The sequence below is a fragment of the Pteropus alecto genome, unplaced genomic scaffold, assembly GCF_000325575.1.
Source record: "Pteropus alecto unplaced genomic scaffold, ASM32557v1 scaffold105, whole genome shotgun sequence".
NCBI lineage: Eukaryota > Metazoa > Chordata > Mammalia > Chiroptera > Pteropodidae > Pteropus > Pteropus alecto.
In genome coordinates, this window is record NW_006436294.1 from 13,237 (window position 1) to 38,100 (window position 24,864).

General features: G+C 45.8%; 1 protein-coding gene and 1 non-coding gene across 5 annotated transcripts in view; both read right to left on the reverse strand.

Moving 5' to 3' along the window:
- Nucleotides 1-1,439: 1,439 nt before the first annotated feature.
- FAM49B (family with sequence similarity 49 member B) overlaps nucleotides 1,440-24,864 on the reverse strand; it is a 94,329-nt gene continuing 70,904 nt past the window's right edge. For all 4 annotated transcript variants that reach the window (XM_006912919.2, XM_025047606.1, XM_025047605.1 and 1 more), the window contains 8 exons: nucleotides 21,347-21,452; nucleotides 15,894-16,030; nucleotides 14,965-15,042; nucleotides 10,068-10,184; nucleotides 9,031-9,110; nucleotides 7,768-7,894; nucleotides 6,248-6,318; nucleotides 1,440-2,181 (listed from right to left, as the gene is read on the reverse strand). In XM_006912919.2, the coding sequence (XP_006912981.1) occupies nucleotides 2,118-2,181; nucleotides 6,248-6,318; nucleotides 7,768-7,894; nucleotides 9,031-9,110; nucleotides 10,068-10,184; nucleotides 14,965-15,042; nucleotides 15,894-16,030; nucleotides 21,347-21,452 (780 nt within the window). In that variant the 3' untranslated portion in view covers nucleotides 1,440-2,117. The remainder of the gene's footprint in view (nucleotides 2,182-6,247; nucleotides 6,319-7,767; nucleotides 7,895-9,030; nucleotides 9,111-10,067; nucleotides 10,185-14,964; nucleotides 15,043-15,893; nucleotides 16,031-21,346; nucleotides 21,453-24,864) is intronic.
- On the reverse strand, nucleotides 24,380-24,508 carry LOC112480550. The gene has a single exon (XR_003046650.1). It is a non-coding gene; the product is annotated as a small nucleolar RNA SNORA25 (small nucleolar RNA).

Sequence of the window (24,864 nt, forward strand, 5' to 3'; positions counted from 1 at the left end):
ACCTACTCAGATCTGGGCACGGAGCAAGATCCCCTGGACACTGGAAGGAAATCAACTTCTCAGAGCAGCAGAAAAGAAACCCATGAGTGTAGTTAAATATTGGAGGTGTTTGATGAGATACTTGTATATGATTCTAAGGGCTGCCATGACAAATTACCACAAACCAAGTGGCTTACAACAGAAACGTATTCTCTCACTCCTGGAAGCCAGAGTCTGAAATCAAGGTGTCAGCAGGGTTGGTTCCTTCTGCAAGAATCTAGTCCAAGGCTGGTGGCTGCTATCAATTCTTGGTTGGTGGCTTGTAGACGCATCGCTCCAATCTGCCTCCATCGTCACGTGGCCTTCTGCTGTGTGTTTCTCCTTCTTTCCTAAGGAACTGTTCTATTTAGGGCCCACTGTAATCCGGTGTGCTCTTATCTACAGATCCTTAATTTCATCTGCAAAAACCCGTTTTTCAAATAAGGTCAGATTTTCAGGTTCTTGGGGGGCCTATCTTTTGGGAGTTCACAAGGGAACCCATGAAAATACGCTTAGAAGATGCCTAGAAGGATGTGGCTAATGTTATTACGAAGACTTTGTGAAGGAGGTGACACAAGCTAGTCCTCAAAAGACGAGAGCTGCTGTTGATGAGATGGACGTGAGGGAGGAAGATGACAGGCATAGAGGCCAGCCAGACCAGGGTCACGGCTGTGACGCCGCATGCGACGAGCTAAACAGCAAGCAGCCGAGCCTGGCTGGCAAGCAGGGTATGGATGGCAGAGGGAGCCGAAGGCCGGAGAGGGCGACGGCGACGCCATCACGAAGGGCCGTGGCGTCCTGATCTGGCCCTACGAAGCCGGGGGTTTTGATGAGGACTGGTTCAGGATTCTGGTCCGCGGTCAACCCTGAGCATCACAGCTCAGATGCTCCGCGCACCGAACCACCGCAGGCTGGGACTATACAGCCTGAGAGCAGCTTCTTCCCATCGGTATGTTTAGATTTCATGATTATGGTCCTGTGACCTTAAAATAACAAACGTGCTTCTGCTCTCCCATCGGTGAGACCGCGGCCTTCGACTTCCCGAGCAGCCCCTCCTCCCCGCATCCTCCTCCCCGGTGAAGGGCTGCTCCTCCCTCGCACTCCGCCGCCTGTCGCCCCTCTCCTCACACTGCTGGGAAGCGTCAAGCAAGCGAAAGCGTGGCTTCCCGCCTACGGCTGCATCCACAGAAGAGGAAAGCGCGAACAAGTCAACGACAAGACCAGACCGCCGGTCTCGGCGCACTTGGCGAGATTTTAAAAGCAATTAAAACTGTGCACACAGACAATAATGAAGAAAATGCCATGAAAAAAGGCCCGGCTCCGCCCTAAAAGAAGTGAAAATTATGTAATGTGGATGTGCACGCCAGAAAAATATACATGGGAACAAGCCTAAAACCAAAACATCAGTAAACCAGACACACTTAGAAAAATGAAAGCTGATTTTTATTTTATCAACAGCCATTCTTTAAACATGAACATGCATACGTAATACTCTACGCACACATCACAGTTTTTAACGTTAGTTAATAAAGGTTAAACACACAACATACATCCTTACAAAAAAGTGAAAATGCAAACTTAAAACTTTAAACAAAAGTCTTACTAATTTAAAAAAAGGTTGTGTTGGGTACCATTTGTACAACACAGTTAATTTAAACATTTTCATTTTGGCTGCACATGAAAAAAGCGGCAGTAGAAAATAAAGTCATTGAGGGTTTTTAAATAGCAGAATAGGCAGTTTTGCCATGCAGGAGAAGCAATATTAAATATTAGTTTTCAAAAAAAATCCACATTTAAAAATATTTAGTTCAAGTCACAGAATTTCTCTCAGTAGAGACCCCAATGCAATGCATAATTAGCTGCCTTAGACGGCCTGTTTGAAAGGACAATATCCCTTCAGAGTATAACTTTACTGATTTTGGCACAGAAAAGAAGTCTTAAGAACAAGAACATGATTAAAAAAGAGGGAAGAGGAACAGAGGAAAGAAATAAAAAGCAAGAGTAAATGAGATAGTAATTGCAATCACTAAAAAACTGTGCATTCTCAGTCACTGCAGAATACTGTCTTCTGTCTACAGCAGGTGCTTATTCCAGAAGTGTCATTGCAGCATGGATTTAATTTGCTTGGAGGTAGTCTCATCATTCAAATGTTTTGTTGTGTACCTAAAAGTGAAAAACAGCAATTTGGGGAAATTAAAAACACATTATCTGCATCAGGTTCTACAGTCATGAGAAGCCGAGCCACGGGCCAGGCAATCTTTTCTCAAAGAATTGTGCCTTGTCATTCCAGCGTCAGCCCTGCTCCGGTTCTGCTCGCTTAGCCTCCCTGCCATCCTTTCAACAGAATGTCCGACAGCTGCGTAACTGAGGACTACCTTGCTGAAACGACCTGGTCAAGTTCTGAAGTAAATGATTAGCTGTAACTTCTCAGAGGAAAGTTACTGCGGCTCCATCTCAGGGGTCTACAGATTATAGCCTTTGGGCCAAAGCCCGTCGCCTACTTCTGTATGGCCTGTGAGCTAAGCACATTTTTACCGTTTTAAACAGTTGGGGAAAAAAATCAAAAGACGACTACTACTTCATGCTAATGTAGAAATTACGCGAAATTCAAATTTCTGTTTTACTGGCCCACAGCCATACCGAGTCACTCACCGTGGTCAGTCACGTTCCTGTCACGGCACAGCTGAGCGGCTCACCATGTGGCCCATGAAAGCCTAAAACATTTGCTTACTCTCTCACCCTTTATAAAAAGAGCCTGTTGACCCCTGGTCTGTTTATTGTCCTCAAGTCAGTTCTGTCGCATCCCAAAATGTTTCAACTCTCTAAGCGCATCATTTCCAGGCCAATGTGTTTTGCCTTAAGTATATAAACACAAATTAAGAAAATCTAAAGAATCAGTAGGAGTGGTTCTTATTTCATTAGAAGATTCGCCATCAGATTCCTTGAGTAGCAATAGTTTGGTAAGCAGGCCTACTGTGCGTCAGGTACAGTCTGGCTTACAAGCCAGCAGAGAGAGGAAGATGGTAACGTACTGTCACACAGGAGGGCCAACCCTGGGGACGAAGGAGGGGGGCAGAGATGGGGCCTGAGTCAGGAAAGACCAGCTGATGTGGACGCAGCAGGCCACTGTGAGGACTGCACAGACTGTGCTAAGGCCGATGGAAGGGTGGAGGATGTTAAGCAATGTGTAATGTCACTGACATTTCGAAGGATCGCTCTGGCTGCTGAGTGAGAGCTGCAGGGAGCGGCAGGAGCAGCAGAGGGACCGGCCGGGGGGTCTGGGTTCCAGGGGCTACGTGACCAAGGCTTGGACCAGACTGGAGCAAGGAAACAGGTGCTCCATGCTTGAATGTGGGTCATATTTTGGAGATAATGCTGACAGAACTTACTGCCAGATCAGTTAATCTGGCTTAACAACAATTTCACATATACATTCATCCTTAAGGAATGTATCATTTTAAGCAGACACACACAGTCTCTGTGTGTTATTAGGTTTATTTCAAATCAGTTTAAAAATTGAATACCTGAACTCAAATGCTTAGAGAGGTCAAGAGACAAAAACATATGCTTATTAAGTACCTGACATATTCTCTACATTTTACTTAGAAATCACTTCCAAATTGTCCTATTACTGAATACATACCAGAGTGCCTGGCACACGGTAAGTGCTCAGTTAGCACTGATGCATTAGAAAGACAAGAGGGGAAGCAGCCAGGATGAAAGAAAAATCCATAAGGAAACATTTACATTAAGTGATAGACGACGTACCAAACACTTAACCTTTCTGTTTTATTTCCCAAGTGCACATAAAATATATAGTAGCTACGCATAATCCTACTGATGCCAGGAAATAAGAAATTTCCCTCTCCTTTATATACCTGGATAGTGGAAAGAGCCAAGTACCATGCACAGTAGTTGAAAGTATTACTACTCCGCAAAGTACTGTGACATTCCCAGAGTTGTGAGTGATTTCCACTCTCCCCAGATGCAATTCGCACCCCTTCTGAGGGATATGACCATGAGTCTCCCGCATTCCCAGACCCTCCCCTGGACAGCGCCAATCAGGCGTGTGGCATCACCACCCTCTTTCGTCAAGAAAAGGCCAATAACATCTAGCGTATGTGAAAATAAAGTATGAACAGGTAGGGCATTATTTCGCTTTGTGCACAATGTCCTCTTCCAAGTGTATGTGACTTTTCTATCGAAGAAAAGCAATTATCCTTTACCTTTACTCTCAAATTTAATAAAGAAGGCCATTATCTAGCACTGAACCTTAACCCCCAGTTCTAGCTCTTTCTCTTTTATGATCAAAGGCATCAGGTTCCCTTTCTCCATCTGTAAAATGCACACATGATCTGTCGCTTTCTCTTAATCACACACTGTGAGTTGGAGGTACTATATAATTACTACAGGAAAGCTTTCGAAATAAGCAACATATCTATGTGTGCGATTATATTCCCTTTAAAATTATGGTTACTGACTGATGGCTCTGAAAAAAAAAACGATCTGAGGAAAAAGGAGTGAGCATCTCTAGCAGACTTGCTATTTCCTAAAAAGAAAATAATTCAGCAAAAATGCGTTCATTTTGTAGAGGTGTAAAAACGACAATTAACATTGTCCTTTTGGGATTACAAAATGCCTTTATAACAACATCTCCTTCACTCTGAGTGAAAGCACATGAAAGGCTAGGCTGCCGTGGTTGGAACAGGGCTTCTCGCAGTGCTGGCATTATCTGCACCGGCTAAGGTGTTTACCAATGAGACGAGGTGCCCGGTCCCACCCCAGACCTAATGAAGAGACGGACTCTCTGCAGGTGGTCCCCTGGGAATCTGTTGTTCATGTCAGTCCGGGTGATTCCAAAGGCCCCTGAGGTTCATTCATGTAGCAAACTGAAGGCTCGAGTATATGGGATTTCAAAAGTAAAATCCTGAATTGGAAAACAGACTGACACTTCTTAGCTATTTTATCTTCTAGGCTCCCAAGAGCTTAAGGTAACTGTACAATGGAGACACTTCCAACACCCCATACCCAACACCCACCTCACAGAGCAGTGCTAATGACTGAAGTCATGTAATAAAGCTGTACTGCATATGTACAGTGATGTAAAAATGCTATGTATCAATTAACATTATAAAACTTCCCAGGTGAAAAATTAAGAACCAGGCACAGAATACGCTCATTTTGAATAAAAACAGTTCATTATCTCTGTAACAAACTTCTATCTTCTAATTTTCATTACGTATCTGAAAAGAAGACCTCATACTGGCAGGTGGCCCCCGCCTCAATGGCGCAACCTCTCCCCTTTCCCCCAGACGCAGGCTGCTGTGTGGGGGACCTCAAGCCCGTCTTCAACGCATGGCCACGGCCTCTTTGTCTTGATTCTAAAGTAAGAGACTGAACCACCTTTAGATCCTGAGAAATAAGAGTAAACTCTGGGTTCTTAATGTTTGAAGCACAGTCCCTTCGAGGTAAAGAAATAATACTAACACCTAGTCCTAAATTACACTATTAATTAGATCTCTGTAGTCAGGATGTTGTGATTTGTTGGGATTTCCATTTAAAAATATCCCAGCATATTTAGGAGCTTCAGTAACTAAATCAAGTAAGTCTAAGCTGAGAAAAGACATCAAATAATGACTGTCTGCTTTATTTTCATTATAAGAAATATAAGAAATAAAAATAATAGAGATCTGCATTTGTGAACAGGAATGTAATCACGCTATATTAAGCGAAAAGAGCCAGATGTAAAACAGTCTGCGTGATATTATTTTGTAAAAAGATTAAGTATTATATAGAACCATGACTATACAAGTGTAAAGAAAAATTTCTGGAAAGATATTTATCAAAATGTTAATAGTGGTTTATTTCAAAATAGTAAGATTTCACAATTTATTTTTCTTTAAATTTTTGTTTTCTGGATTTTATTTATAATGAACATATATTATTTTCATTAAAAAATTTTTAAAAAGCAACCCTTCCTTCAAGAGGGGCAAAAAGTGAACGCCAAACGCTTTAGCAAAGAAACGAAGCTCCTATTCTATTGGCGCGTGCATGCGTGCACACACACGTCACAAACTGACCGGAGTCTAAGAGCGAAATTACCACACAGCAAGGTGAGAGCTCCACATGTCTAACTCGAACTTCACGTTCATACCCTTGTACTGTTTGCACTCTGAAGCATGTGCTCACGTGTATTTCCTGATCCACATGTGCACAAACGTATACACACCTGAGGGCGTTGAGAAGACCTTCTACACTATTAGGAGGCTGGTCCTTAAGAACCTTGATACAACCTTTCATCTGAAAGGAAGAGGGAACAGAAAGGTGAAACTTCTGTTTTTGCATCAAACATTCATTTTCAAAATAGGAATAATTAAAACAGCAACACGACTACAGAACTCCTGAGAAATGACACACTGAAAATGTAATTATTCTTAGAACAGGGCAAAAAAATCTACCCAACTGTTGTTATTTTCAGTTTGTCAAACAAAACTGTAAGAATCAAACCAGTCAAACTGAAACACCGCCCGCACACCACACTGAAAACCCCGTGTCAGCTAAGGGAAGACCTCGGGAGGGTGTTGAGCAGCTTTTCAAAGGACAGAACGGACACGGGGGCAAGGAAGAGGAGCGTTCCCGGCAGGCACACGCCAAGACAAAGGTCATCACGCATGCCACAGGAAGAGGACGAAATCTGCGGAGCTGAAATCACTCGCATCAGAGTTTACAGAAGGCCTGGAAAGCCAGGGTGACTTATTTGGCAGTGATGAGGACAGCAGCAGAGACTGTGACGGGCTATTAGAAAGGGGACAACTCAGGGAGGATGGCACAGGAGGAGGACGAGCCTGATCACTGTGAAGAAGCATGGCTTTGGAAGCCATGGAGACGTGGGTTCAAAACCCCGCTCTCCCATTCGCTAGCAATTACAATACTTCCTGTCCCTAAATGTTAGTTTCTCTGTGAGTACAGGGGAGATAACACCTACATCTTAGGAGCATTTCAGAGTTTTGTGGGAGAACAAACGTAAAATTCCTGGGGCACAGTAATCACTCAATACGTTAACTCGTGTCTCTTCATACGGGATGCACATGCATGAAAGCAGGGAGACTGGCTATCAGTAGTCTAGACACGAGATGCTAAGGGGCTGAACTAGCTGTGAAAGGGAGACCAGAAGGTAATTCGCAGCAAACACTGGCTCTTATTCTGCGAACCACGTGTGCCAGGTGCAGAAAGAAATGATGAGCCCAGGCTATCGCCACAAATTATGACTGAGGGGTGTGGGAAATGTGTAGTCTTCAACCTTTTTCCCTGGAGCACCTCTACTGACTTCTAGTATATTGTTTGAAATAGCCTTTGGCCGAAGGAATGAAAAGATCCAATAAAAACTCTAGTATACGTCTGGAAGGGAATCTTTTGTTTGAAATCGCCTTTGGCCGAAGGAATGAAAAGATCCAATAAAAAAATCTCTTAGGACTGGTTATTTATTTATATTGCCAAACATGCGAAAGAACCACTTAGGACTGAGGGATCCCACGCGGGACGCCGCAGGACGCCACAGCTGCCTCGCTCATCCCCTGCACCCGCACGAGCTCCGAGCAGCTCTGTGAGGGCGCGGAGGAGACCAAGGCCACTGCTGTCACAGACCACAAAACCCAGCTCTGGACCCGGCACAGCCTGCTGCTCTTTAACTGAAGCCTATGACTCCATTTTTGGAGCTTACTGGGCATTATGTACAACAATGCAACTTACGTCGATTTTTGAAGTTTTGGCAAACGCTCCCACGGGGTGTACGTGGTCATAGAGTATTATGACGCCCACCATAACCCTCAAGCAGAATGACACCGTCTCTTCATTTGTGAATCTGCTTCTGTATTCCCTGGAGGGTAGAAAAGATACAGGCGGATGAGGCACATTATGGATTAACGAGCAGCTTCAGCTCTCAGCTGCTGCTGAAAGATGGGCCTGGTTAATCTTTAAAAGGGACAAAAGGGACGCGGAGAAGTGAGGCGGGCAGAGCCGTCACCGCCCGCCCTTCAGTCTCTGCGCCGAGTGCATCACCCCTTCCGCACAGCAGGGATCAATCCACAGATACCGGCAACATGACGAAAAATCTCACCAGCTTAACCGAGCGAGCGTGTCTGCTATTTAGGGGCTAACTCAATCTAAACACGTTATTATATTACGAGATTTAAATTTTCTAAAAGTCAGTCATATTCTTCTTCCATCTGGAAAAAAGAAATTGAACTTCTGTCTATATAGAAGGTGGCGTGGCACAGCAGGATCTGTCCAGAGCCAGGATGAAGACAGCGGCGCGTGGGGCGGGCCACCGTGCACAGCCCTCATTCCCCAGGACCCCACCCTCCCGGACGAGCACCAGCGGGGGCCCCCTGCTTCATGAGGACTGCCACTAAGATGGTACAGACGACAGTGCTTTGGAAAATACGAAGCTTCACACAACAAGGATTAACTAGTAAAAGCATATACTAGTCAGGCTCCAACAGGGACTCTTTCCGCCTGGGACAGGAAAACCCAGCCGGACGCCACTGCGGCATACGCCATAAATGACGTGAGAGGGAGGAGAAACCCAGCAGAGAATTCAGGTGAGTGGTGAACACAGCGAAGACAGAACTGACAATGAAGGAGACAAGCAGTAGAGTCACTCTAGGCCTCTAGCAAAAGGCGAGTTCTTCACCGAACAAGGAGGGAGAAGGTTTATGAGAAGCAAAACCAGAAGAGCCTTAAAGCTCTGCCCCGGCTCCCCACCACCCCCACCGAGAAGAGCACCGCAAATTCCCATTCTGAAGACTCAGTCTGACTGGTCTGAGGCGTCTGAAAACCACAAGTGCTTTACACTTCACCAGAAGCTACGCTAAGCGGCCAAAGCACTTTAATTTTGTTCATATACTGACATAAGGGGTATGCTTCGTTTCCACGTTCCAAACGTGACACATTTGCATCTGGACGACCATTTCAACGGGGTTGTTAGAGTGAGAAAGGTCAGCTGATACTCACGGTGTTTCCAGCATGACTCTGCATACACTAGCCATGGTGCTTAGACAATCTGTGGTGTTTTCTATTGGTAAATTTTTATTCTGTAAAAGTGTACGGAAAAAAAAAAAATGAGTTTTTACTTAAGTATAACCTAAAAGCTAGCATAACATGAAAAATGAGCGACTTTTAAAATTTGGCTCCTACTCTCGATTTTGGAAACGACGTACTAGATGAACCCTAGAGGCTGCTCTGAGCTCTGGGGACACAGCTCCAAGCCAGACGGCGGGGACAACGCCGCGTGCAGACAGGCCTCAGGCCGGGAGGGCGGGGGATGCCACCCAGTGACGGGGAAGTCACTGGAAACACTTCAGCCGAGGAGGAAGGGAGCGGGACTCATGCTTTGGGAAGAGGACTCGGCTGCTCTCTGGAGAACGGACTCTCCTGGGACGGGAGAGGAGGAAGTGAGAACAAAACACGGACGCGGGACCCCGGGGAGAGGCAGCAAGAGACGGGGCACGTCTTCAGATTCGGCGTCTACTCTGAAGCGGGGGCAAATAAGACTGATGCAGTGGGCGTCGGGGTGGAATAAGGACGGACTTGGGGATACTAAGCCCTAAGTTATTTGCTCGTGTCAGCACACACTGCAGACGGACGCCGCGGGTGCGGTTCCAGTTGCAAACTCCTGCAGAAAGTGAGTACTGCACTGAGCGGAGTGGTCATCTTTTTGCTGGTGGAGGCCTTGCCTTCAGTTCATCGGAAAGGCAACACCTGCGACGAGGTGTGCCCGCACAGCGGCACTGTTACCCGCAACAGCGAAGACGGAGGAAGGGCAGGGCGGGGGGACACTGGGACTTCGGTTTGGTCACAACACGGCTGAAGTGTCAGGGAAACCGCGAACGGAAGGTCGACGTGCACGTGTGGGCCTCAGGGACAGGGACAGCGGCCGGTGTCTCCGCTCAGAGCTGAGGTTTAGAGCCGTGGGACTGGCTGTGACCATTGTGTCCGCAGACAGGTGGAAGAGGAACAACGCAAAGCGTAGCTTCCTACGCGACGCTCACCTCTGATACAAACTTTGTGGTGGCATCACTTAAGGTTTTCAGCATTGGGGTTGCCTCAGCATAAAACAAAGACATTCGATTTGCCAATTCATTATTTACTTCATTTTCTCCTTCTGCCTGTGTAGAAAATAAGAGCATTTGATATCAGTTCGTAAATTATTAAATGTGATCTCATGATCTCAAGTATAAAAGGACCTAGACAGAGTGCCTGTCTTGTTATTGCTTGCTAAATTAACCTAATAAATATCCTTCAACTTTATATTTTAGACCTTCGAGTGCACATGATACTTAAATATTCTTTAAAAACAGAAAGATTAAAAATGATATCAAGAAATTTTAAAAAAATATTTAAGTGATGTTAAACAATTAAATAAAACGCTGACGGGCTGCCTTCTGTGTACAAGGGACTGTCCTCAGTGCTATGGAAGACAGGGAGATGACGATGACATTGCATGCTGCCTCCACCAGAAACACACGAATACCCACAGTCACATGCTGAGAGGCCGTGACTGAAACGGGGGGTGAAAGGAAGACTAGAGCTAGGTTGGAAGAAACTAAAATGGACCCACAGAAGAGTTAGACTTCTGCAGGTGAGGATGGGCAGGTAAGCAGGTCTTCCAACCAGCTGGGAGGAAGAGTTAACTCCAGGTAACTCAGTGTAACGGCAGCGACTAGGGGAAGATGAGGCTGGAAAGGAAGGGCGGGGTCAGCGTGCACAGGGTCTTAACTGCTAGCTGAGGTTCTTCTGCAGTGACGGTGAACCACTTGCAGTGTGAGAAGAAAGGAATGACAATTAAGTCAATTTTCTAAAGAAAGTTAAATGATAGTGGGCAGATTGTACCAAAAAGAAAAAGACTCTAGGTTAGAAAACCAGTTCTGCTGCTAGAGAATGATGCCGGAACGGGAGGGAGGGTGAGGCTTTCAGCTGCGAACCAGGTGTCAGCAGATGAAATGGGGAAGAGGGCTGAGAGATTTCACTTGACAACAACCGCGCTTAGCTATGATTACTGAAGGTCTTTAACCTTGAGTGATCCGGGATAGTTATGACCAAGGACTGGGGGTTTGCTTTCCCTTTATTTGACATGGTAGGTATGAGAAAGACAGGTGACAAGGTCAGCCTCACAGTAGGAATCAGTCTATGCAAAACCAAACCGACTTGTGACACAAGTCAGAGACGCTCTGTGGAAGAGACGGCCTTCCTCCAGCCCAGGGCGTCTTAGAGCAGCCGCTTCATGAAACATTTACTCAATGGAAAAAAGAGAATGACCTCCTTTGGTATTTTTTTTAACCCTTATACTACTCACCACTCTTTCTTTACATTCTTATATAGTATTTCTTTATTAAACTATCTACTAGTGGCTAGAGATGATCCTAGAAATTTCTCTATTTTTCACATGATGTAGGTCCCTCGAATTACCCAGAGAAAAAGATAATACTTTCTTCTTTTTTAAGGTTTTACTTATGGTCTCTGACTCCTCAGAGGGAGAAAACGGTATTCAACAGCTTAAGATGAGGAGAAGTTGAGTGGCTCACAAACCTCAAACCGAAAGAGATGCCCCACCAGCCCAGACACAGGCGCAGAGCCCGCTCATCACACAGCCAGGCTGGGCACAGTGGCACTCGAAGCCCACCGGCCCCTCGAAGCCCAGTGCCCCCTCGAAGCCCAGTGCCCCCTCGAAGCCCAGTGCCCCCTCGAAGCCCAGTGCCCCCTCGAAGCCCAGTGCCCCCTCGAAGCCCAGTGCCCCCTCGAAGCCCAGTGCCCCCTCGAAGCCCAGTGCCCCCTCGAAGCCCAGTGCCCCCTCGAAGCCCAGTGCCCCCTCGAAGCCCAGTGCCCCCTCGAAGCCCAGTGCCCCCTCGAAGCCCAGTGCCCCCTCGAAGCCCAGTGCCCCCTCGAAGCCCAGTGCCCCCTCGAAGCCCAGTGCCCCCTCGAAGCCCAGTGCCCCCTCGAAGCCCAGTGCCCCCTCGAAGCCCAGTGCCCCCTCGAAGCCCAGTGCCCCCTCGAAGCCCAGTGCCCCCTCGAAGCCCAGTGCCCCCTCGAAGCCCAGTGCCCCCTCGAAGCCCAGTGCCCCCTCGAAGCCCAGTGCCCCCTCGAAGCCCAGTGCCCCCTCGAAGCCCAGTGCCCCCTCGAAGCCCAGTGCCCCCTCGAAGCCCAGTGCCCCCTCGAAGCCCAGTGCCCCCTCGAAGCCCAGTGCCCCCTCGAAGCCCAGTGCCCCCTCGAAGCCCAGTGCCCCCTCGAAGCCCAGTGCCCCCTCGAAGCCCAGTGCCCCCTCGAAGCCCAGTGCCCCCTCGAAGCCCAGTGCCCCCTCGAAGCCCAGTGCCCCCTCGAAGCCCAGTGCCCCCTCGAAGCCCAGTGCCCCCTCGAAGCCCAGTGCCCCCTCGAAGCCCAGTGCCCCCTCGAAGCCCAGTGCCCCCTCGAAGCCCAGTGCCCCCTCGAAGCCCAGTGCCCCCTCGAAGCCCAGTGCCCCCTCGAAGCCCAGTGCCCCCTCGAAGCCCAGTGCCCCCTCGAAGCCCAGTGCCCCCTCGAAGCCCAGTGCCCCCTCGAAGCCCAGTGCCCCCTCGAAGCCCAGTGCCCCCTCGAAGCCCAGTGCCCCCTCGAAGCCCAGTGCCCCCTCGAAGCCCAGTGCCCCCTCGAAGCCCAGTGCCCCCTCGAAGCCCAGTGCCCCCTCGAAGCCCAGTGCCCCCTCGAAGCCCAGTGCCCCCTCGAAGCCCAGTGCCCCCTCGAAGCCCAGTGCCCCCTCGAAGCCCAGTGCCCCCTCGAAGCCCAGTGCCCCCTCGAAGCCCAGTGCCCCCTCGAAGCCCAGTGCCCCCTCGAAGCCCAGTGCCCCCTCGAAGCCCAGTGCCCCCTCGAAGCCCAGTGCCCCCTCGAAGCCCAGTGCCCCCTCGAAGCCCAGTGCCCCCTCGAAGCCCAGTGCCCCCTCGAAGCCCAGTGCCCCCTCGAAGCCCAGTGCCCCCTCGAAGCCCAGTGCCCCCTCGAAGCCCAGTGCCCCCTCGAAGCCCAGTGCCCCCTCGAAGCCCAGTGCCCCCTCGAAGCCCAGTGCCCCCTCGAAGCCCAGTGCCCCCTCGAAGCCCAGTGCCCCCTCGAAGCCCAGTGCCCCCTCGAAGCCCAGTGCCCCCTCGAAGCCCAGTGCCCCCTCGAAGCCCAGTGCCCCCTCGAAGCCCAGTGCCCCCTCGAAGCCCAGTGCCCCCTCGAAGCCCAGTGCCCCCTCGAAGCCCAGTGCCCCCTCGAAGCCCAGTGCCCCCTCGAAGCCCAGTGCCCCCTCGAAGCCCAGTGCCCCCTCGAAGCCCAGTGCCCCCTCGAAGCCCAGTGCCCCCTCGAAGCCCAGTGCCCCCTCGAAGCCCAGTGCCCCCTCGAAGCCCAGTGCCCCCTCGAAGCCCAGTGCCCCCTCGAAGCCCAGTGCCCCCTCGAAGCCCAGTGCCCCCTCGAAGCCCAGTGCCCCCTCGAAGCCCAGTGCCCCCTCGAAGCCCAGTGCCCCCTCGAAGCCCAGTGCCCCCTCGAAGCCCAGTGCCCCCTCGAAGCCCAGTGCCCCCTCGAAGCCCAGTGCCCCCTCGAAGCCCAGTGCCCCCTCGAAGCCCAGTGCCCCCTCGAAGCCCAGTGCCCCCTCGAAGCCCAGTGCCCCCTCGAAGCCCAGTGCCCCCTCGAAGCCCAGTGCCCCCTCGAAGCCCAGTGCCCCCTCGAAGCCCAGTGCCCCCTCGAAGCCCAGTGCCCCCTCGAAGCCCAGTGCCCCCTCGAAGCCCAGTGCCCCCTCGAAGCCCAGTGCCCCCTCGAAGCCCAGTGCCCCCTCGAAGCCCAGTGCCCCCTCGAAGCCCAGTGCCCCCTCGAAGCCCAGTGCCCCCTCGAAGCCCAGTGCCCCCTCGAAGCCCAGTGCCCCCTCGAAGCCCAGTGCCCCCTCGAAGCCCAGTGCCCCCTCGAAGCCCAGTGCCCCCTCGAAGCCCAGTGCCCCCTCGAAGCCCAGTGCCCCCTCGAAGCCCAGTGCCCCCTCGAAGCCCAGTGCCCCCTCGAAGCCCAGTGCCCCCTCGAAGCCCAGTGCCCCCTCGAAGCCCAGTGCCCCCTCGAAGCCCAGTGCCCCCTCGAAGCCCAGTGCCCCCTCGAAGCCCAGTGCCCCCTCGAAGCCCAGTGCCCCCTCGAAGCCCAGTGCCCCCTCGAAGCCCAGTGCCCCCTCGAAGCCCAGTGCCCCCTCGAAGCCCAGTGCCCCCTCGAAGCCCAGTGCCCCCTCGAAGCCCAGTGCCCCCTCGAAGCCCAGTGCCCCCTCGAAGCCCAGTGCCCCCTCGAAGCCCAGTGCCCCCTCGAAGCCCAGTGCCCCCTCGAAGCCCAGTGCCCCCTCGAAGCCCAGTGCCCCCTCGAAGCCCAGTGCCCCCTCGAAGCCCAGTGCCCCCTCGAAGCCCAGTGCCCCCTCGAAGCCCAGTGCCCCCTCGAAGCCCAGTGCCCCCTCGAAGCCCAGTGCCCCCTCGAAGCCCAGTGCCCCCTCGAAGCCCAGTGCCCCCTCGAAGCCCACCGGCCCCTCGAAGCCCACCGCCCCACTGGCCAACGCTAGGGCTTCTATCCTCGCCAGTTTCTCTCCAAGGTTCTTCCATTCTAAGAGTGTGGGGACACAATACTCATAACCATAATTCACAATATTATTGTGACATTAAAATGAGAAATTACAGTCAATCTTATGTAGACAAAAACTAATTTTACTGAAGTTGTCGTAGGAATTTAAGAGACAAAGTGGGAAAAAGGGTCAAAACCAAAATGTTTGCTACATTTTGCTTTCTTCCTATAGCTGTGGGTGCTCATAATTACTAACTTAATTACTAAACTTTATCAGAATGACTGAGTGAATGAACAAATAAAAGGATAAATGGAACAAGCGGAGAGATGAGTTATCACCACTCCTAATTCAAAGCATTAACTCACTGGAACATTATTAATCCTCATGCGACTCAACGTTCTTCTGTAATAGCTGAAATCATTCTGTATGGCAGGATTTGTCATCTAAAGAAGACATTTTGAAAGAAAAATGTATTATGTACTACATGATAGTATAAACCTCAATTGAAAACTCTACTATACACAGTTTTAACTAGTTAAGTAACATTCCCAATTTAATAACTAAACCTGGTATCATTCAAGATGGTTTATTGCACTTAAGTTATGTAACACCGTACTTGGTCCTCACCAAACATACAGAATTGTACAGACTGTTTCTTAGTCATGGTCGGTATAATTCCCAAATTTTATATACAAGTCATTTGTGCTCAAAGTATTAATAAAAGAGAATAGTTGTCTATGACGCAATCATGAAATGCTCAAGTTAGAAATTCAGCTCTTCCATTTTCTAGGCAAGGTAACTGAGACCCTGAAAAGTCAAAGGCCCGGCCGTGGAACTGGTTACTGCGACAGGGCTGAGAGCGGAACACAGGTGTCCTGACAGGAAATCCAGTACTTATTTCTTTACACTCACTCCTTCCAACAATACGAGCCAGATAGGTAGGTGGACAGGTAGATGGGGGGTGGGCGGAGCGGTAGGAGGAGTAAATATAACATTTTTATATTAAAGAAAATTGAAATAAACTGGGAATGAGGAGGAAAAAAAATCAGAAAAGGTCAATATTGTTTCAGAAATATTTTTTAAATGAAGTTAAGTCTGAATATTGGGTAATTTGCTATTTGCTATGCATATATCAAAAGACCTGCTATAATTTTAAAATCCAGTTTTCCATACTTCCTAAGGAACATCAGACATAATTTAGAAACATTTTAATAAAGTCTCCAGGCATTTCCTCCTAGTGTTCATTGAAAGACTCGTGATTTTCATACACTCAGGGCCAGGAGAAAAATCCCACCTTGAGTTCATCAAACCGGAGTGTGAAATGAAGAATTTCTGCAAACTGTTTAGCAAGAGCCTGCTCTCGCTCTAGATGCTGGGTGGGAGAATACGGGGTACTTGTCAGGGCTCCCAGGAGACCTCTTAATGCTGCTTCTAAAGAAAAAAAAATAAAATTAAAATATTAAGTTGCATCTCCCTGATATATGTTTAATAAAAAGTGAGCAATTTATAAGTGTTATGATTTCAATTCTCATAAAAGTAAGGTCTCTTTAAAATCTTTTCGACTACCTGAATACAATCGTTCAAACTGAATACTGTTTTAATAGAATAAAAACCTTAGAAGGACATATTCAATTTTGTAATTCTATAAACCCAATTAAAAACACAGAATGTAATTTGAATTAAATACCAAGATCAAAGGGCAAATTTTATATTATTTTCACCACTCTACAGTGTTGATTTTTATAAAATGGTAATTTTTACCTACAGCTAAGTAACTTCGATGTCACTATGTCCACAGTCAAATGAATTATCAACTTCTCATACTCTGAATATATTGTTTATTTATCTATAAACTGTTTTCTTTCAGCTATAAAGGAAACAAAATTGGCTTATTAAGTAGCTTTCTGAGTTTCTTAAAAACTTGACATCTGAGGACCATTATATAAATATTTTAATTCATTACGTAAGTAAAATGGTCCCTTTGAAATAAGTGCTACTTTTGGAATGCAAGGCTAATAAATACTGTGTTTAAAGATGGAAATACTGATAATTCACTTCAAAAAATTATAAAAATCAAACTAATTCAGTTACAGATTGTGGAATCAGAAAATAATGCTAGACTCTATTCAGAGAAAACAACAGCTTACAGAGTTAGAAGGTGATCTGACATTAATGAGTAAGTGTCGGATTAATAAACATATTTCTTAATGATAAATTTATGTCAGATCATCAATCTTTAACTTAAAAAAAAATCAGCTCTGCTGTTTATGAAGACCTAATAATGAACCGACACCTATGCTGTGCACTTAACCTAGGCTCTCACTTAACTTTCACCATCAGCTATGACGTGGGTATTACCAATGGATAAACCGAGTTTCAAAGAAGGTAGATGTCGAGGGTTGAGCTAGTAAATGCCAGGTGTTTCTGACTCTGCAGCCGTATTCTTTCCACTATATAAACTGTCTCTCAAATAAAGGAACATTCTACCTAGCCTCCTGTAACCTTATAAAAAAACCTACCGATTTCTTCCCACAGTGCATACTTATGTGTCTGTTATGTGCCATGTACTAACCTAGAGACTTCATGACATTATTTGTCAACCGAACAGTAACAACTCCAAATGGTAGTTATTATCCTTTTTTAATCGTAAGTCAAAAAACATATTGTCTACTATGTGCCAGGCACTTGGGAAACAGATGCAGGTAGACATGTTCCCTAAAGAAAGAGAAATTATTACAGTTGCACATGTGTGTGTGTGTGTGCGTGTGTGAAAGATACGATAATGGGACCTCACCTAGTTGAGAGCCCAGGAAAATATCTCCCTGAGATATTTGGGCTGAGATGGGCATGTCCACTAAGGATGAGGGATGAGGAAGAGTTTGCAATAGAAAGGAAACAACAGGGAGCCAGATCCTGAGCTCAGCGTGTGCCAGGGCAGACACACGGCAAGGAGACCAACCCAGGTAGAACAGAGTGCACGGAGGAGAGAAACCGGACGGAAGCAGCACGCATGCCTGGTGAGCCATATTAAGCACCTGGGCTTGTCATCCTCACGTCCCCGGACAAACTACTGCGGCAGGGATGACATCAGGTCAGCACTGACACACTCCGCTTCACCTGCAGCGTGAAGAATGGAGCGAAGGCTGCGGACGGCTTACAGAGGCATATGCATGGGAGCGAAGATCAACGAAGAGGAAAAACATTTTTTGGCTATTTTGGAAAATGGTTTGTTTCTCCCAAGATTCACTCCATGTGTCAATGTTAATATAAGTGGAAAGCAAAGTCTGAGAGATGAGAACAGAAAAAAACAAAACAAAACAAAATACCAATACTGTTACAAAACAAGACTTCCAGGGTTATTCAAGGCACTCTGCCACTAAGGGCCATGAGAGGTCCCCCTGACCCCAAGGGGTGGAATCAGGTCACCTGGCTGAGTTGGAAATGGCCAGTGACCACAGTTAGAGAACTTCTGTCCATGAATGGCTGAAGCCCTCAATGGCAGATCTACCATAATGGGGACACACACTTGAGACGATAGGGCTGCTTAACTTATCTGCCTTTGAAGCGGCTAGATCAGCCTCTTTCCTTGGGGGCCTCTGCTGATACATGACAGTCCTACTGGCCCATAATGCCCAGCATCAAGAGAGGAATCAGAGACAGAGGATCCCAGAAGGTGGGATCCAAGAGGTGGCCCAAGTCTCTGCCTCAGCTGGAAAGAAAGGGAAGTCGAAGAAGAGGTGACATAGGGATTGGTCTTTCTAATGAAGCTCCTAAAACAAAACCACGTGGTTATGACTTAGAAAAGGTAGATGACAAGGAGGAAATTAATGGGCTAATAAGCTGTAAATTCTGGAAGAAATGAGCCTGCAGACCAGTGGAGAAGCCAAAGCTATCTAAGAAGACTGCAAGGAAGATACCAACCGGGAGAAATAAAGAAGACACGTTAGTCCACAGGATGGAGCAAGAAGGGGAAACAACTGGATGACCAGGAGAGTGGAGCGCCTCAGAAAGCTCCCCTTTAGACACAAGAGCCGTTTATTCTCACAACTGCCGACTGTCTATCAAAGAACAGTCCTTGAATCCTCAGAAGAGGACCCAAGGTCGTGAACTGTGGGGGATTTAAGACAGCCAAGAGACAAGGCCACCATCACTGTGTGCGCTTTAGGATCTTTTGAGTAGATTTTGGTAAATTTAGCCCAGTGAAAAGGAGTCAATGTGTGTGAAAACCTCACTCATCATAATCCCTGGGGGCGGTCCCTATAATAAGCCCCCGGAACAGGAGAGAGAAACACTGAGGAGAGACAAAGCCATCGGTCTACAGTCTGACCACATGACCTCTCCCGAGGCAGCTGCCTCGACCAGAAAGGCCTCAGACAGAAACGTGCAACACAGGCGTATCCCAGACCAGGGAGGGTGAGCCCGATCGGCCACGCTCAGTGTCTTCCCAGTTAGACAGATGATCCCTTCCCTGTCTCTCCATAAATGTGCCAGCTGGCAAGAGATCAGGGTCCCTCTTCTGAGCACACCCATGGGACATCTGTAGTGCTCAGACAAGCAACCCACTCCATGAGACAGAGATCCTAAAGGACCTCGTCTGTCTTGATGGTCGTGTGGTGCTCCGTGTGCTGGTTATGCTGTTCATCCTCATCTCTGGCTCCACAGTGAGGCAGGAAGTGAAGAGACGAGAGGTTTAGTGGACATAAAGCATAAGGCTCAAGAGACTGAGGTCCAGACAGGACGCTAGAGAGCAGAGAATGTAAGCGATGTGACCATGACCACACAGCTAATATGCGGCACATGCCGTAATTCAAACATAGGCCGTTATGCCTCCAAAGCCTAAAATCCATTGAGTGCTTCTCCCAAATACCCAACACACATTTGATACAGCAGGTGTGTATATCTGTTAATCCATCACTCACTCACTCAACAAACACTGAGTTCTTATCACACGCAAGCAAGGATACACATCCTGTCAGCAAGAAAACTGGAAAATTACTAACCAGGTTATTGGCTAAGACATGAGAAGTAAATCATCAGATCTTAAATTTTACTTTGCTTATAATTCTACAGAAGCCCCTAGAGTACTATAATGAAGGTTCAAGACTCCCACACGACAGCATGAAAAATGATAGCTTTTTGCTATTACCTGTGTTAATACAGCCCTCTTGAAATGGAACACAGCACCCATGATGGAACACACACCAGTAGCCTGATTAAATTCCAATAGTTAGACTGTAAGAAAACATGTAAGCCTTACTAGTTCGGCTAGTAAAAAAGTACAATTGTACTTTTTTTTACTGGCAAATGCTGAGAGACCAAGATGAGCCCGAGCAGCGCCTGAGCACCATCTAAAGCAACTTAACTATAAATGCAGCCAGGAACCAGCAGCACAAGAAAAGCTCCAGACACGCTGGAGTCCACACAGCCAGGAGAAAAAGACCCAGGCTCTCCGGGGCCACAAAGCTACAAACGATGGAGACACCCGACCGAAAGGCCAATCGTGGGAAAGAACTGACTGTCATGCAGGGGGAAAGAAATGACAATTCTGATTTCTAGTAAGAAAGGATAATTTATAAAACATTTCTATCGCAAAAGGTACTTAAAAGCACAGCATCTTTAAAACAAAACAAAACAAAACAAAACAGGACTTCGTCTTTAAAGTAAAAGTTGCAAACGCACTTGGCCAAGAAGCTAATATAAAAGAATATAGAAACCAAGATATAAGAAAACTAGGAAGCTATAGGAACCTAGTGCAAACTAGAAAGCACACGCCCTACCCACGGAGAGATGGTGCGCACCTCAGTGCTGATGCCGATCACTGAATCAATTGCTGCCTGAGCTACTGATTTTTCCAAAGCCACTAGAAACTTCAAAACAACAAAACCCCAAACGCAAATAATTTACCAGTTTTTAAACCTGACGGCTAATTAGGAATTTTCTAAAATTATGTGGGCCAAATAAATTACCTCTCGGGCCTAAATTTAGCTCATGACTTCTACCTTACAGTATGGTCTTCTTATTAAATTGTTTGTATTTATGTAGAATAAATAACATATTTATGAGATTCAAAAATCAAAAGTATGTAAAACATGACAAGAACTTAAATTTAAATGTTTCAAGTTTCTGACACATTTATACCACTCTTCCTCTCCTCCACGACTTCACACAGAAAAGCCCTGCCAATTTCCATCCTTCAAATTAAATGGCTAAATTTCACCTGTTCTGCCTCCTCTTTCAAGAAAGGGAATTTCAACTTTTACTCACTGTATTGAAGGTACAAGTCTGATCTCTGAATAATTTTTCCCATGCAAGGGAAAAAGCAAATGGTTTTTAATTCTTTTTGCTTTAATAACTCGCTAGATAACTTTGTATATATCATAAGCTTCCTATCTCTCAAACAGTTTTAGATATATGAACTGAGGATAATCAGCAATGATTTTAAGAACGCAAAAATCTAAATAATCCAGGGGTCTGTGGATTAGTTCCCACATATGGGAACAGATAGGAGGACCTTTAGGATACAGAAACCAGAGATTTCCTTGTGGAAATTACAATTTCTCAAGGAGAATGGTCTACATGAACGAAAACCTGGGTTGACAGGAATGATAAGATTATGCTCGAATCTTCAATCAAAACGAGCTTGCTTGATATGGAACATATAAATTTAGCAATGTGAACATAAAATCCTCTAAATTACTTCTGCTGTCTTTCTCAACAGGGAAGTCATAATCACCACTTTCGACTTACCTAACCTCTGAGAAAATTCATAGAATTTCTTTAATTTGCCTACGAGCGGAACGACCGCGCCCCATGCTTTCTCCTGTAACTTCTCGTCTGCGGGATGCTGGATTGCCTTCAAAACCCAAAAGAAAAGAAAACAGTCAAGTTTTAAAAATCAGAAACGTATAATTTTTACATTAAAATATAGGTTTCAGCAAACGTCAGAAATCCTGGAATAACCTATAAAAAATCCAGACTAATGGGATGCCGAGGGCGGGCCTTCTCAAGTCCACCGACACTTCACACCTGTGACGACACATTCTTAGTTAACCTGCAACGAGTACAGAAATAACAGAGTAAGAGCCTACAGGAGACGTGTCTGTGGAATACACTATGCCTTGGTACCTTTTAATGCCACAAAAACAAACCATTTTCTATTGTTTCCCATGTCACAGACAGGCTTCCTTAGTGGTTTTTTTTGTTTTTTTTTTGTTTTTTTTGGTCAAATAATTATTTTAGTGGAATAAAAATAAACCCAAAAAATGCAATAAATGAAATAAAATGCCAACTCTGGAAACAGGCTAGGAAACTTTCAGAAATTCAAATTCCAGGGTCCAAAGTAGCTTTAAGAAACCTCCCAAACACATAAGAACCTACATCACCCTGAAATACGTGATTCGGAAACTGTCATACTTATTCCCTTTAACTAAAATCTTGTTCTGGAGTCCAAGTTTTCTCAAGTTTTCCTGAATAAGAAGGTGTGAAAACTAGTTTCGAATCTGTAAGGGGAGAAAATAAACCATAATCTAGAGGCTCCAATATAAACGTGAATATGCCTCTCTCTATACCCAGTCTTTCAGACCACTAGCAATCTTTTGTGAACGTAGAGGGTTACTCTCAAAGAAATCTATTTTCTTGCTTTCATCTTTCTTTTGCTTTTCTAAGTCCTTAATGTTCTTTTCAACAACCTGGTTTGCTTTCTCTCACATCTTCAAACAACATAAACACACCATCTGGAATTGAAACTCGTAACCAAGGTGTGGTGTGGGGGCTCCTTATGAACACCTGCGGGAGGTCTCGACACATTTAGATTTTCCCAAGGCACTACTAGCATTCTCACTTCATCTACACCCTCTCCCCACAAAAAAGAAAGCAAAATAAAATTGAAATTATACACTCAGAGGATGTGCTGAATAAATTAGCTACAAACTAAATAAACGGGCTATGTATTGTTTAAGCGATCTGTTTTATAAGCCTGGCATTATATTCAAATTTTCTTTATTTTTTAATATAAAAAATTTTAAATGATGCTTACACATAATAGGAGTCCGAAGTAAATCTCATTTATGTGACCGACTAGAAATTTTTTAACGTTAAATAAAATCTGACATTACAACAGGTAACAATTTTTATTTCACATTATATTAATGTGGATATTTTGAAGGGACTGTGATATCATCCTGGTGTACATAAAAATTACTTTTAGCCTCAAGCCCAGTCTCAGCCATGTTTTATAGCAAGTAGTAAAAAATTGTTTATTATTGAGGATATGAGCAAATAGCTAAAAAATTTTATTTTCTTCCCTTGAGAAGCCTATCAAAGTTTTCTTGCAAGGATCTAAAAATGACTTCCTGAATATCTACTCATTCTCATAGTACCGAAACGCTCCAGCAAATGTCACCCACGAAAACGAGCAGAGGCACCTCGCTCCCTGGCCCTGCCTCGCTCGGGCTAGAACTGAGGGCAGTGCCATCTTCAGCCTCCTTACAACTCTCGCCACTCCTCCCTTCGCGCCAGTCTCGGTGCTGGGAGACAGCGTTCTTGGGAGAGCACCCACGGCAGCCCAACAGGCAGAAGGGCGCTCAGACCAGTGTCCGTGGTGCGGCTGCTGTGGAGCAGTGAGTCCAACTCTCATTTTCAAAAATGCTGGAACTGTTAATGGATAAATTGAAACATGAGTGGCGAGTCCTTATTTCCATCTCTAGTGAAGTCTCCTAGAGAATAAGCTTTGCTTATGTAATAGAGTCTACCTTAAATCAAATTTTATTCTATTTAGAGTCCTGTTTAATAAAATGCTATTTAAACAAAAAGATATATAATTCCACGCCATTAGCATGGTAATAGCAATAAATTCTCAGTCTATGCTCCACGTGTCAGGTGTTCAGCTAGGCTATGGAGATGGCTTATATAACTTTATTCTCAAAACAAATCTGTAAACCGCTTCCACATTTTTGCTTTGCCATAATGGTTTTTACATTTACCTTCCTCTTGAATGAATATTCTCTTTTGGAGAATATTCTCTAAAATGTAAGATTCTAGTGCAAGAGTACAAATAATTTTATAGGTCTTGTTTTACATAATGCCAAACTGACCTCCAAAAAGATAGCCATTTTATAATACCACTTTGCATTAAGGCTGTTTTTTTCACAAACCAACAAATACCGAGTTTTTGCCCATTATCGTACAGGAAAACTTTTTGACGATGATGTGCGCTTATTAGCAAGTCTGAACATTTCTTCTATTGTCACTGCTTTTTCATAAATGGTTGTTCTGCTAAATCTTCACATTGACCTAGGACAGTTATGGTGGTTATACCTGTTCTTTGTAGATTTGGTATATATTCAACTTTTATTTGTACCTTAAAGTGTTTTCCTACTATTCAAAAATCTTTTCTGCATGTATAGTTAAACCCAATCATCAACATACATTCCTCAGGGAGCATTTCTTTGACTCCTTGAATAGTTACACATTTATCCCCATCTATGAAAGCCTTAAATGCTGTTTTTTAAGAAGGGTTTTCTGGCTTACATATTTTATATCTATTTTATTGACCTATTTCTCCATCCTTAATTCCTTTACCCAACAGTTTAATGATGGCACCTTTATAAGAAGTCTCAAAGTCTTGAAAGGAGAATCTCTTACCATTGCTTTTTATTCTCTCCCTTATTTTTTAGTGTTCCTCAGTATTATTTTTCTATAACTCTTTAAAACTTTGAAACATCTATTTACTTTCCCATATGACCAATCACGGAATGCCAGGAGTGAACTACATGTGGCCAACGCTGTATCTCCTTAGGAGAACACAGTGCTGTTTAAAGACTATAGCGGCCCATGGTGAACTTCAACCTCTGGTCACAGTGTTAAGAGCTCCTGGCTTCATAGCCTCATAAACCCTCTCTAAAATGACCTATATATCAACTTTTCTATCATTTTACTCTGTTCTAGAAGATTATAATGGAATCTTAATATCTGTTCAATTACATCCACATAAAGACTTTTGGGAAAACATTGCCCACAAGCAGCAGAGTAACCCTTCCACTTAGGAAGTTTTTTTTAAAAAAACCCTACGAGTTCTACCTTAAAAAAAATCAAATAGGTAATAGCAGTTTTTCTTTATTGTTTATGGAGACAACTATAAACAGTTGATAAGAATTCAATTAGAAAATAAACTTTAAACAAGTTTAATGGTACTGATGAACATTCTCAAATAAACCGTGGCATTAATAATCAACATGGAGAAACTATGCAACATTTTTTGAAAGACT